The sequence below is a fragment of the Varanus komodoensis genome, unplaced genomic scaffold (assembly GCF_004798865.1).
Source record: "Varanus komodoensis strain SLA01 unplaced genomic scaffold, ASM479886v1 scaffold29_1, whole genome shotgun sequence".
NCBI classification, from domain to species: domain Eukaryota; kingdom Metazoa; phylum Chordata; class Lepidosauria; order Squamata; family Varanidae; genus Varanus; species Varanus komodoensis.
The window spans coordinates 11,595,086-11,608,658 of NW_025335759.1; the positions used below are offsets into that span (position 1 = coordinate 11,595,086).

The following is a 13,573-nucleotide window of genomic DNA, read 5'->3' on the forward strand; positions in this document are numbered from 1 at the left end:
CACCAAAGTTGGAAGATGTACAGAGAACATGTTGTAACGATTGCTGCTGCCGTCGTTGGTCTAGCACTAAAATCGCTTGCTCAGTGTGTACTCTGGACTATAACTTAACCCCTTTCTGCCACCCAGTTCTGTGCAGTCCCTGTGACTGAGGCAGCTGGTAGTGGAAGGTTATTTGCATGCCTCTGTTGTCAGTGGGGGTCTTCGCCAGTTCAGAGGGAGGTTCTTGCTTCACCTACACAAAGCAGGGCCGTGCAGTCCAGAAAAGTGTACCGTCCCCACCTTTTGAGTGTTGTGTTCATATATTGATCGCTGGGCTTAATACATAGCAGTTTCTGCAGTAAAGGGGAAAAAATCTGCTACTGGACTAAAGACTTTCCTTTTTTCCACATATCATCACTGGTAATTCCTACCATTACTTCTCGATGGTAGGAAGGCTGCAACCCTACACAAACTTTCCCATGCTGTATATATAGTTTCTGTGAAAGGGCCATGGACTGCTATGCTCTTAAATAGCAACTCACCAGGCTGCCTATATCAAACCAGAATCCTCTCCAGGCAGTTTTGACAAATGTTTGTAAATCTTGCACAACTTAGTTGAAGGCGACACTTGCGTACGTAATCAGTTACAGCCTGGGTTGTTAATGGATTTTCCCTCATTTCTGTTTGGTTTGTCATTTCTCCATTTATCAGTTTTGCTTAAGAAACACATGGCAGATCTTGAAAATCTTGAAAACAGGATAATTTCAGTTAAGTGAAAAATGCGGTCTTGATAGAAAAAACCCCAATCTTTAAACTGTCTTCACTTTTGGGGATACAGGTTAATGGAGTATCCCCTATTTGCCATACTGCACCTGCTCCAGAATGGCTTCAAAGGTAAACTAATGTATTTCTTCTTCCTGAAGAAACCACTTGGTAATTCAAGCATGTAGTGTTTAAACCCAGTAGGGTACTGGAAATTAAAAATGAGGCACTTAAGATCTGGTAATGCAGAACTACTACCCTTCTGACTGCAGATTTGTATGTTTTTCTTTAAACAATTGCTTTGTAGGTATAGGAAATTCCTGGGGTGGCAGGTAGCAGAGTCGAACACGTAACTTCCTCCACCCGTATGGCCTGCAGTTTTGCTGCCAGTGCATCTCAAGAGCTTGCTGAGTGCTTGTCATAACTCTTAAATCTTTTCCCATTGATGGTGGTGGAGTCCATATTTCTCCAGGGGCTCTTTCACTTAACATGCTATAAACCATGGTCTATTCTCTTAACAATGATTGGTCATTTGTCATACTTATCACCAGGCAGCCTCCTCAGACAACTGTTTTGCATCCTCATATGTTCACAGGTTTGTCTCACATGGTTCTGTGCATTTGTGCTAAATCTGTTGAGCTGTGCACCGCTTCCACCCAGCTCTTAGTCCCCACTTGTCTTCACCAGAAATGCTTTTTCATAAAACTTCCAAAATGCTATGGGGCAAGTTAAATACATACATGCTTACCAGGAATTGGTACATTATTGGCATTTTTCCATGTAAATGAGAACTTATGCAGCTATTTGCAAAACAAGGTCTATCAACCTTAAAATCCACTTTTTTGCCTTACTATATAAATTGTCTACCTTATGATATTCACTCTTTCTTTGTTGCTAAAGTCATTAGAAAGCAGCTTTGAGGATTGAAGCGTTTAAACATCTAGTGCAACCAATAAACAACAAAATAACGGGTCTGTTTTTAATACAGAAAAAAACCCCTTAGTCTTCAGCTCTTGCGCAGTGGAGTCACTAGAGCAAAACTCAGTAATCTTAAATTAAATAGGTAATAACTCTGGCTTTTGTTTTATTTATGATAGTGTGGTTTCCTTAAGAGCACATTTATTTTTAACTGTCACCCTACGTACTTGCATTAATCCAAATTTGGGTGCATTAATCAAATTTTCAAATGTGCCAACTAAGAGAAGAAAACAAGAACCTTAATTTTTCTAGCAGCTCTTAATGTTCTGCTCACCCTCAAATCGAGGTGTGGCTCATGTTAACTTCACAGGATTTGGTTTACCCCCAGTGGCCTAAAGTTTAAAGTATCCTGCTGGACTTCCTATGTAATAAACAGCATTGATTATGACTGAGACACATGGTTATTTTCTTCATGTGTAAAGACGAGTCTCTTGAGCTTGGTGACGTGGCAAAAAGCAGCACAGAAGTGGTCCAAGCCAAGGGGGTTGGATACATTTGTAGTGTTTGCCCACAAAGACAGTGATGAGGAGGGGCGCTCTGAAGGGGCTCACAAAATCGTGATTGTGAGAACTGTCAAGCCAAAGACTGTAAGCTCTTGGGGGTGGGGGACTCGCAGTGAATGAGAAGGGTCACACTGGAGTGGGGAAAAATATCAAATCAGTCCTGTTGAGTCCTTGGAGAATACCCAGGGGAGGACCAAGGGGAAAGGAGTAGGGAAACGGCCCACAGGAAGACTCGTCAGCTGCACTGTGGGAGCTTTGGTTATAAACCAACCCACTGACTGATCGCCAGGGGATTTGATCCGGCATGTGAACTCGCCCAAAGATGGACTGGGTGTGTGATGGTAGTGCTTTCCCTAGCATTACCTGGACTAAAACGCCTGAGCAAATTGTGGGGCTTCCAGATACTGCTGATCTGCAATTCATGTCACCGTTGACCATCAGCTAGGGTGGATGGCAGCATCTCCAGCACCACAAGATGCCCATTCCTGGCCTAGCAAATGGTGAGCCAGTGTTCAGCAGGTCATTCCAGGTGACACAGGGTTCCAAGCTGCAGGCGCCTCATTGGAGGAGCCTCACAGGAATCTGAAGGTGAACCAAAGCACAGACACACGCTCTCACACACAGGGTGGCCCTTGATCTTCTAATTCTGGTGCAGTAAGAGCACCTTGTTAAAGAAAAAAAATGAGCCATATTTAAGGGATGGCCAGCCACTACAGCAAAAAAAATACAGGTAAGCTTAGATAAACTGGTTTTAAATTACCAGGCAAGGTCAAACTCTAACCTGGAGTAAAATGACCTGAAGGTCAATTCACCCTTTCCAGATGTCATAACCCCCTCCTCTATCTCCTGGTGCATTGGGCACACCCTTAGGCATTGGTTGGCCTTCCTGTCCTTCCCCTATTAAACTTCTCAGTACTGGTTGTGCACAGTCTTACTCAAACTCTCACTGCCGTTTCTCATAGACTCTAAAAAATCAAAATTTTGGTGCAAGAAAAGGATTTGGTCCAGGTTTTCAGGAGCAAGTACCCCTCTCCGGTGCTCCAGGGCACTTTCACTGGCAGCAAAGGCCTGCTCTGGGGGCACAACCGTGGCCGGTATGGCAAGGTATTGCCGGGCTAATCTGGCTACGGAGGGGAAACGATGTTCGTTGTTCTTCCACCAGTCCAGAGGGTTGGTGCTCCGCTTACACAGAGGCTCCACAATGTAGTTCTCTAGCTGCTGGTGGATCTCGGGCATACTCTCCGTCGGGTCCTTCCCCAAAAGGATGTCGTACATACTCTGGGACTGGCCGCCTGAACCCCTCTCCTTGTGGGCAGAGAGCTGGCTGCCTGTTTCAGCGACCTCTGCTTTGTAGTCGGAGTTTGGCACCCAGAACTGGGTTGACACTGGGGACTGGTGGTTAAAGAACTGGGACAGCATGCTTTTGATTTTTTTGTGCAGCTCGCTCCGCAGGCTGGGGCTAAGGAACCGCATTTCCTTGAAACGCGGGTCTAAGAACGAGGCGACCACTGCTGGGCTCTCTAACAATTTCTCTTCATCCAAGATACCCCAGCGCTGTGTCAGCTCTGACCTTATGTTATTCACTACCGTCTTGATAACGCCACTTGTTTCTTCTGCCTGCTGCCCAATGGCAGTGACAATACCGTGGATGCATGGCATGAGGGAAGAGATGGAAAAGTTCTGTTCCTCCCGCAGGAACGAGGTGGCAATTTTAAGTGTCCTCATAACCGGCACCAGATCCTGCAAGAGCTTCCACTGGTGGTCAGCCAAGTTCTGGACCACCGTCGCTCCCTTTGGATGCTCCTCCAGCACAGACATGATGGCCCACTTGAGGTCCAGCAGGGACTCGCACATCTCGATAGTCGTGATCCACCGCGCACCTGTGTCCATCACCAGTTTCAGTTTGGTCTTGTTGATGGCTTCCAGTTTGCTGTTCAGGGAGCAGGTGGCCTTCGCGTCCTGCTGGAAGTAGCAGACGATGCTACGGGCAGTGCCCAGGGCCTCCTGCACTTGTTCCACCTCAAGGCCTGCTTTGACGCAGAGGTGCAGCAGGTGGGCAGCGCAGCACAGGCTAGTCCAGCCGTAGATGCACTTGAGCTGCGACGAGTTCGCCTCCAAATCCTGTAGGCTGTCGTGCATCACACAGAACACAGACTTGTTGGATAACCCAAAGTCTGTCAGCACCGAGTACAGCCTGTCCCCCAAACTGCTCTCTGCTTTGTTCTCGTGCACCTGCTGCGTCTCCAGGATGCATCTCGCCCGCCGCCACTCCCCATCGATAAAGTTAGTCATGATTGTCAGGTATGTCTGGCTGGGCTGGGACAGCCAAAACTCAGCACAGACAACTATAGACTGGGCCGTTTGCAGGTAGTGTTCCAAATGTTGCTTGACAACGTTGTATCGATGCCACAGCATGCTAGAGAGCTGCACAGGGGATGGGAGGATAAAACTCGGTTCGAGGTAGCCGATTAGAAGGCCAAAACCTTTGTCCTTCACTACTGAGAGGGGATGGAGGTCCCGAAAAATCATTTCTAGCACAAGCTCCAGAATCACATCCGCCCTGGGTTCTGTGCAGGGCACAGCGTGGTACTGGCTGTTGTTTTCAGGCGTCATCTGGCGAGCCCTTTTTATCACGTTCTCCTGAGCCACGTAATCGGGGTCTGAAACCTGGTCATCCTTCAGCTGAGACAGCAAGGTGTCACGGATGCTGTGCTTCCTCACCAAGTGCTCCCTCATGGTGGTGGTGCTGTTATGGAAGGAGAGCTGTTTCTTGCAAACGTTACACTCCACGTAGGCGTCTCCCAGCTTGGTGTAGTAGTTCCACACCTTGGACTTGCGACGGTCAACATAGAGGGATGTGCTTGTTCCGTCGTGGCCACTGCTCTTTTCGCGCCGCCTCCTGGTGCACGGGCCCAGGTTGGCCGGCATAGCGCAGGTGTTGAAAACCATCGATATTTCTGCCAAAATGGAAAGGAAAAGAGAATGGTAATCCCATGGTTTGCCATGAGTTACATGCAGAAAATGGCAGCAGGCCCAGTTAGCTTGTAGGGAAGGACGAGAAAAGAACCACAAGGAAGATGGCATTCTTCTGCTAAAACATCGCAATTAAGACCCCTACCTGCTCCCACCCCACTCATTACATTAGAAAACATGCATTTTGGCGGGTTCATATTTTGTTTCCTGTTTCAGAAGGACCTTTCATTTGTGACTATTTCACAGAATGCTGAACCCCACTGTGAATAAACTGAAAACTGTAAGACGGACTGTGTTAGATAAGGCCTAAAGCTTATCCAGTCCAGCAATATGTTCCTATAGTGGCCAAACAGATGTCTAACCTTGTTTATTTTTTTGACTGTCCAGGGATACTAAATTGGAAATAAGTGAAGTAGATGGTACAATATCAGAGAGCAGACAAGGGTGCAGTAATGGATTATTCGCTCACTCTTGTCCCTAAAGATTTCTCCTAGGCATAGAAAATCAGGACTCTAGGAAGGACTCAGAACCATTATCTCCAACTTAAGAGTTCCTACATGCGGGAACTTTTAATAGAGGAACGTTTTAATGGTGAATCCCCATCTACCCCTTTGTGTCAAACAATGGTTTGTCAGAACTGGGTTGAATATCGCACAGCTATTTATAAGCTCTTCTCTCCAGCACATTGTCCCAAACAGTTTTTTGGCCAGGTTTAAACCTGAATATATTGTTGATTTCTGTAGTGGGCAGTCAACTTTCTAAGTACAGATGCCCCTAGGGCTGGGTGGGAAGGAAGAAAACCATACCTTGAACTGTTTGAGGGTAGGAAGATGTGAGTACAGGGAGAGTTTGTACTTCTATGATCTCCTCTTTGGGCTGAGCATCCCCTTCGTGATCCTCAAGCTTGACACATTTCTGCAAGAACTCGCTGACTCTTTTGGAGCTCACATCTTCCATTTCGTTCTTCGTAAGAAAGTCAAGGGGAAGAAACATCTAGAGTTACTGGATGCAACAGCAACCAAAGCAGACAGACTGATTGATTTATGATAATTGTATCCCGCCTTTTTTCCTTCCAAGGAACTCAAGGCTGCTTGCATCATTCTCTTCTACCTACCAGTCTTCTCATTACAACTCTGTGAGGTAGGTTGGGCTGAGAGCCTGTGACTGGCCCAAAGTCACCCAATTGGTTCTGTGGCTGAGTGGGGACTAGAATCCAGATCGCCTGAGTCCCAATCCTGTGCTCTTAACCACTACACTACACTGGCTCTCAATCCAGACATTCTCCACAGAGCAGCAGGTGATGTTTACCTTGACTTCAGCACATACCTGCATTGAAACTCATTCGACATAAGCAAGGCTGAAAAGTTTAGTCTTTGCAAGATCAGAGCATTTAGGCAACAGAAATAAGGAGTGAAGAGCAAGGCTGCCAAATTTTTAGTTTGTATTCATTGAAAAATGTTCTGTTTGGGATCCAATCTAGATATTTTTAAGTACGTGGTTAACTATGAATAAATTAACTAACTTCATTTATTGCCATAAGTTTATTGTTTGTTTGTTTTAAGAGGACGTTTTGCACAGCTCAACCTTTGTATGGAAATACAAGTCAATGCAGAAAACCACCACCATAAGATCTGGTACAAAGACTCTTGAATGGCAAGTAGAACATAATGAATTGTGATGCTGTATTTCTGCAGCAGGATGTTTCATAGGGAAGATCTGCTTTGCACACAGACAGTCCCAAATTCAACCTGGTAAACAGATGCTAAGCTGATGGGAAACTTCCCTTTTTTTAAAAAAGCAATAAATACAATGAAAACATGCTTGTGTGAGAGAGAGATTACACTGAAGAACCAGTGTGGTAACCTGGTTACAATACTGGACTCAGAGGAAAACTGAGTTTTTGTCCTCTCAGCCAGGAAGCTCACTGGAACCAGGCACTGATTCTCCACCTAACCTACCTCACAGGCTTATGAGGAGGGAGGAGAGTAAGATAAGCTACCTGTTGTTTTTTTGCTTGGGATATAAATGTGATTGGCATGCCAAGGGCTGCTTTGGAAACCACGAAGACATGCCTACTCTACAAACGTATGCTGGGACTGTCTCACTTTCACCAACCTAATTTCCCTTAACGTATCCTGGGAACTCTAATATCCAAGGAGGCTGAGAATGCTATTGGAGGTCCCTCACCCGATTCCCTGGCTGTGGTTCCTTGAGCAGAGGGAATGGCTCTTAAACCAGTTTCAGTTTTATATCGCATCCATGCCCCAGGCACTGCTTATTTGTGAAAGGGCTGTCTTCGCCGTTCTCCACTCAAGGGTTTGTAGGCTGGTCTACTTGCACCCCAAAAGCAGATTCCTCTAGCTAGGCAGTGCTTTGTGTGCTCCTGCCTTTGCCTCGCTGAGCTGGTGGCCTGGCTTGCACAATCATTTGCAGCCACGGTGCCTGAAATAAGTCACCATGGTTTGCGGGTAGGCACTGTGGTTTGAACCCAGCAAGGGTAGATGTTGGTGTGGTTCACGGATCATAAGGTCTGGGTGGCTTGGTAACCATGCCAACAGCAAACCCTTGCCAGGCTTGGAGGACCACACAACCTGCCGGCAAGAAGACAGTCACGTTGGGAGAAGTCGAGGACAGAAGGCAAAATACGAGAGGGATTGACTCCATCAAGGAACCCACAACCTGAGACTTGGAAGAGCTGAATGGAATCGTCATGGGCAGGACCTTCTGAGGGACTTTCATTCATGGAGTCATCATAGGTCAGAGAGTGACTTGATGGCGCATAGCATGCCAGAAGCCCTATTCCTGCCTGCCGTTATCTCCCTCTTGTCAGAAACAAATGTAAGCACAGAAATCACAAGGTTATAATCCTTGGGGCAGACTTAGTAGGGAGGAAGCACCACTGAACACTGGGACCTGAAGAAACTTGTGCAGGAGGGCAAACAGGCCAACCTTTACTATAAAAATGGTTGATGTCCACTGCTTAAGAATGTTAATATGCTTTTCTTGCCACGGGAGCTTATTTCCATGTGGCTCAACAAGGTGCATTTTTTTAACTTAAAAGGAAAAATAATTGTATAACTCCACCACCTCCACCTCACAACAGCCCAGTATACCCAGTCCAGGGCTTCTGTGCAAGGATGGAAGATCAGAAGCATGTCAAAGGCTTCCCTGCTCATCAGAATGCCAGTGATACCACTCTGCATGTAACTCCATTGGGTGAGCAGGACTCCCTGAGCTTTGCAATAAATCTGGCTGCAGAATTTTAGACTGAAGCATACAGGATGAATTGGAGTACATAGCCTTGTTCTATCAGTAACAATGAGTAAGTTTCTAAATAGCAAGCCATACCGTTATTACTACCAAACAAGGTATTTCTAGATTATTTTTTTTCAATCATGCCATTGCCCTGCCTCATCCATCCAATTTGATGGAACGGGGTGTCCAAATGAAGCTGAATTCCACTTTGAATCTCCCATGTTTTCTCATTGTTTCTTCCATCTTTTTTCATCTTTTTTAAGCAGGAAAGACTGAATAGCTCTGCAAGACTTTCCAAGTGATGCATTAGGAATCCTCTTGGAAGCACTGAGGGACTGTAGATTCACAAAGAGTGGTTTAGCAATTAACTCTATGGCATTCAGCTAATTAATTCCCTAATTAACATTATGCATCTCTTCATACTATAGTACCTCTCTCAGCAAAGGTGACTTTCATGATTTTTTAAAAATCCTGGGATGAAGGAGATTGCTATCTTGGCATGATACAGGAAATGCCATCTATATAATTTTTCATTCATACTTTTTGTTTTGAAATAACCACTTGAGAAAACAGAAACTGCCAGTATTATAATTCTTGTTTTCCCCAAACTCAGGTATTGTTTAATCATGACTTTTAATTAAACCATACCATCTTCTCAATTTGGATGAAGTCAAGAAACCAGTGCTGTTTGACTGCAAGAGCCAGTTTATAAGGCAGAATTTTCTTCATTTCAATGATCCACATTCCGTTTGTTCATTTCAGAGACAAAAAACCCCTGTTCCACATCGATGAATATGATTTACTTTCCTAGATGGCGTGTGCGTGCTTATATTTAGATAAGATTTCAATCAACCACACTGTAACATTACATGAAAACTGGGCACACGAGACACTTAATGTGCTCCTCCCAGATATTCCTGGAATGGAAGCTATCAAACCCGAAGGATCAATACAGTATATAGAAGGCAGCCATTCGGAAGGGAGAGCCTTTCCATTGCATGGACACATCACAAAAATCGAGCTTAACTGTGTGCCCATCCAGCCGGGGAATGGGTCCGTCCCTGACACCACTTCATTCTGCAATATATTCAGGAAGGCACTGAAAAGGCACAGCCTATCATAAACGTGTACAAGCTTCACTGGAACAGATGCTGCAAAATGCATGGGATAAATGACATGTCATGCTGTTGGAGGGGAACGGGGCCTTTCCGTTCCTTTAAGGACGCGAAAGGCGCTGTCGCAATGCAAATAAACGCAGAGAGAATTGATCCGGCGGGAAGGCCACATTCTCATCTTTTGCAGGTGGATTTCCCTCTAGAATCATCACCTCCCCTTTAAACCGCACCCCCCACCCCATCCCAAACGGCACCGTACCCAAGCAGACCGACGGAAGCACGATTTCAGGGAAGGGGAAATGTTGGCGCAGCGAGCAGGCACAATGGATTTCCATCCATCTCTCCGTGTAGACACACAGTCATGTACTCACTCCTTTGTTATCATGGGCATAGCGCAGGCTGGCTGGCTGCAGGCTCGCAGCTTCTGGTGCAGCAAAATGGGATTACAAACTAACCTTTCATCTGGAAGTGATTCCTTTAGGGCTCCTCTGAAAACTTCACAGCAGGATGAAAAGCGTCCCTGCCAGACTGCGACCTTATTCCCAAGAGGTGAGGCAAGCAAAGGCAGATCATACTTTAAAAGAGGTCTGCAAGCCTGCACTTCGCCTCCAAACTAGCAATATGCAGAGTTCACCACACGTTCCCAGAGGTGGCCAGAAGTACTTTTGGCATGCTCTGATGTGCTCTGACTTTATTCATATATAACGTCCCTACAAGTTACTATCAGTTATATGGAGAGAAATGATCAAGGCTGCAATCCCATTCAGTCTTGATAAACAACACAAGTTCCATCGAACTCCCAAGCTGAACCTGCACAGGACTGAATTGCAAAACAGTCCTTGCTTACAGAGGCACACTAGAAAAGGAAAAAGAACAGTGGAGGGAAGAGGAAAGCAAGCAAATGCTTAACATCACATTCTCTTGGCATCCATGCAGTATTTCATCTTCATTACAACTCAAAGATCACAAAACCGTGCATACTTTCAAGATGGTCAGATCTCTTCATTAACCATAAGCAACTCATGAAGAGAATCCATAGTTTGTTACTGGATTCAAAAGTATGGGTTATTTAAACCATGGGTTTGTTTTTATGTGACAACTTGGAATTATGGACTGTCCATGGGCTGTTTTGCCAGCCTACAGAGGCAGTGGGTAGGTACAGTCAAATAGTCCAGCCTCTTTACGTGTCAGAACTACAGTGCAGCGAAGACTGTTGGGATACAGGGAGATGATGAGCAAGGGAAGTAAACAACCCATAGGCTGAGAAAACAAATTATGATTTGCTTGTTCATCTGCCAAAGACACCCTGGATAGGGCAACAAACCATGGTTTGAATACACCATGGGTTAATGTTATGCACAAACCAGACTACTACTACTATTATTATTATTATTATTATTATTATTATTATTATTATTATAACATTTCTATGCCGCCCCTTGCCAAAACCTCAGGGCGGTTTACAACATGATAAAATACATTGAAATACAATAGTACATAATAAATTACCATTAAATATAAAAATACAAAAATACAGACTGTACTCTCTGCAGCAGCCCTTAATACTCTTATTTATTTTATTTATTTATTAAAACATTTCTATGCCACCCCATTCGCTGAAGCCTCGGGGCGGCTCACAACATAAAATTAAAATATAATACATACAACAAATTAACAATATAAAATTTTGGAGGGTGGATGGGCCCGTTTCCCTGCGAGATTTGGGGGTGGCTTGGCTTGGATGGGCAGTTAAGGCCCAATAGCTCGAGAAGACACTTGTTCCTGGTGAAGATGAAAATCGCTAGAACAGGTTTGTGGAGATGTGGCAACACAACTTCCTGTGATGGGTGGATTCCCAGGCGCATGGCTTTTGGGACTGCCATCATGAGCACCCACACCTCCCATTTACATGGGGGAAATGGGAGTGGCTGGTTAGAAGCAGCTCTGTACAGCAGCACATCAGACAGTACTTGGTTGCAGATCTCCTCTGTAATACTGAAGCTGGCCTAAAATGCTGCATTTCGCAGAGTCGCTGCGAACATGTTCAGCCAGCGCCCCTGGATCTGGCTCCCCCAGTGTCTCTCTTGCTGGGTCTATCCCAACAGGATTACAGCAGAGCCTTGCTCATGAACACACAACACTCTGTTAAGTGAGTCATGTTTGCAGAGTTTAGACACTAGAGGCACATAAAGAGCAGGTCGATCACTTTGGGGGAAGGCAGGGCATTGCATGTAAGTACAAACATGTCCACTCCCATATACACATACTTTGTGTCAGGGATTGTGCGAACAGGCAAAAGTGCTCTTTACTTTCTTCCACAAGGTTTCCTCCGCTGCTGATTCTCTTATCAGTAATTTCCAGTCTAGATGCTGGGTTCCTGCAGCAAGATTTTCTTGAGCTCTGCTGATTTCTGTTTCACACAGACATTCTGACACGACTCGTTGCTCTAGCAAGCCCGAACTACAACAGCAGGAAAATGTCTGAATTAAATACGCCTGGCTCATTCTATTAGGATTCAGTCCCAAACTGCATCTAACACAGTTTACTTTCGCATACAGTTGTACGGTTTGGCTGTATGGTGTTGAGAAACTTCAGATAAATCCTGGAAGAAAAGGTTGCTTACATGTGCCTTTGTGTTATAAGAATATCTGCACCCCTTTCTCAAAAATCACTACAAGTCTAAGCCAGGTTACGGTTTAGCATTTGCTGTAACTTTAAAAAGTGCGAACTCATAGCTTGCTATGAGAAGCTGCCAGGGCTATTATTTTCACCGATCATAAGGCTGCCAGGTTAACAGCATTGCAATCACCCTTATTTGCATGCCAAGACCCACAATAATCCTTGTGCCTCAGTGACTGTTATGCTAATCTCCTGTAATCAATGACATTATCCTGCTTCCTCTGCTTCCTGCTTCCTTTTGTCTGTGTTCACCTTATTTCTCCATCAACTGCCCATGTGATTCAGAATCTATAAAACTCTCTGTATATGTTCTAAAGCTTGTCCTGAGCCATGAGAATCGCTACCCGGTAGCATGCTTTCCGTAAGTAACTGCAGGGGTCCTGAGTGATCTTTCAATAAAACTGCTGAGGTTCAAGGCGAAACGGGTCTTTCCTGACTGAACCTGGTTATCCTGTTTCATGGCCGCAATTATCAGAATCTCAATTTGAGAAGAGGAAATAAAACTCGGGGTCGTAGGAAAGATCAGTCGTTATGAACATCCAGGTTCCCGCGGTTGACTCACGATAATTACCGGGCTAGCAGAGATAAACTCGCTGCAAAGCTTCAATACCATTACAGGGCATTTATAGGTACACAGGTACAGGGCAATTGATGATAGAATGCAGAGATTACAATAAGATTCTGAGGTCATCACATACAGAACAGATAAAGAAAAGTCAATCACACTGTAACAATGAGATTACAATATTTCTAATTGCTTGTATTGACACTTTAGTTGATTAACTTGAACCCATTTCCAGGTCTGCTCAGACATGCAAATTCAAGCTACTAGAAACTATTCATGATAAGCTCAGACCCTTATCTCGACTCTGACTCTAAACATTCTGCATGATCAGGGCACATGAAGCCCTCTGGGCTATCAAAAGATTATTGTAAACTGAATTCCAACAATGACTGTTTAATAATTGTGAAGGTATACAATGTAAATTTGGACTAAATGGCCTGTCTACTGTAGCCTACAGCTAAACATGAGAGAAAGGAGAATGCCATTTTAAACAGTGACAGCTTGGTTTTGAGAAGGAGTACAGGATTTGATCCCACAATGCAAAAAAGCACACAGAAGTAATGCTTTTCAGACAGGATTTATCCAAATTTTCCCAACAGCTGATGGCTGGCGCTCATCTCCTTAGGATTGTGGCCTACATCACTGGTGCAGTGGTTGTAAAAATTTTGGCGGAGACCAAGCACAGAAGCCGTCTTGCCCAGAAAGCGGCTGGATTTGCATTGTGCTGTTCCTCCAGGAGACTCCCGTCCGGGCCAGCTTTGATT

At 44.9% G+C, this 13,573-nt stretch overlaps 1 protein-coding gene across 3 annotated transcripts; it reads right to left on the reverse strand.

Annotated features, from left to right (window-relative positions):
- Positions 1 to 502: 502 nt before the first annotated feature.
- On the reverse strand, positions 503 to 10,016 carry LOC123025932 (E3 SUMO-protein ligase ZBED1-like). Of its 3 annotated transcripts, none has more exons than XM_044435094.1 (3): positions 9,937 to 10,016; positions 6,002 to 6,158; positions 503 to 5,179 (listed from the first exon to the last, which is right to left on the reverse strand). In XM_044435094.1, exons 2-3 carry the CDS (start codon positions 6,150 to 6,152, stop codon positions 3,132 to 3,134), a joined length of 2,199 nt encoding a protein of 732 aa, XP_044291029.1. In that variant the 5' UTR covers positions 6,153 to 6,158; positions 9,937 to 10,016; the 3' UTR covers positions 503 to 3,131. The 3 variants fall into 3 exon arrangements, with proteins under 3 accessions (XP_044291029.1, XP_044291030.1, XP_044291028.1); XM_044435095.1 differs by having other exon boundaries at positions 9,825 to 9,956; XM_044435093.1 differs by lacking the exon at positions 9,937 to 10,016 and having other exon boundaries at positions 6,002 to 6,435.
- Positions 10,017 to 13,573: the final 3,557 nt, after the last annotated feature.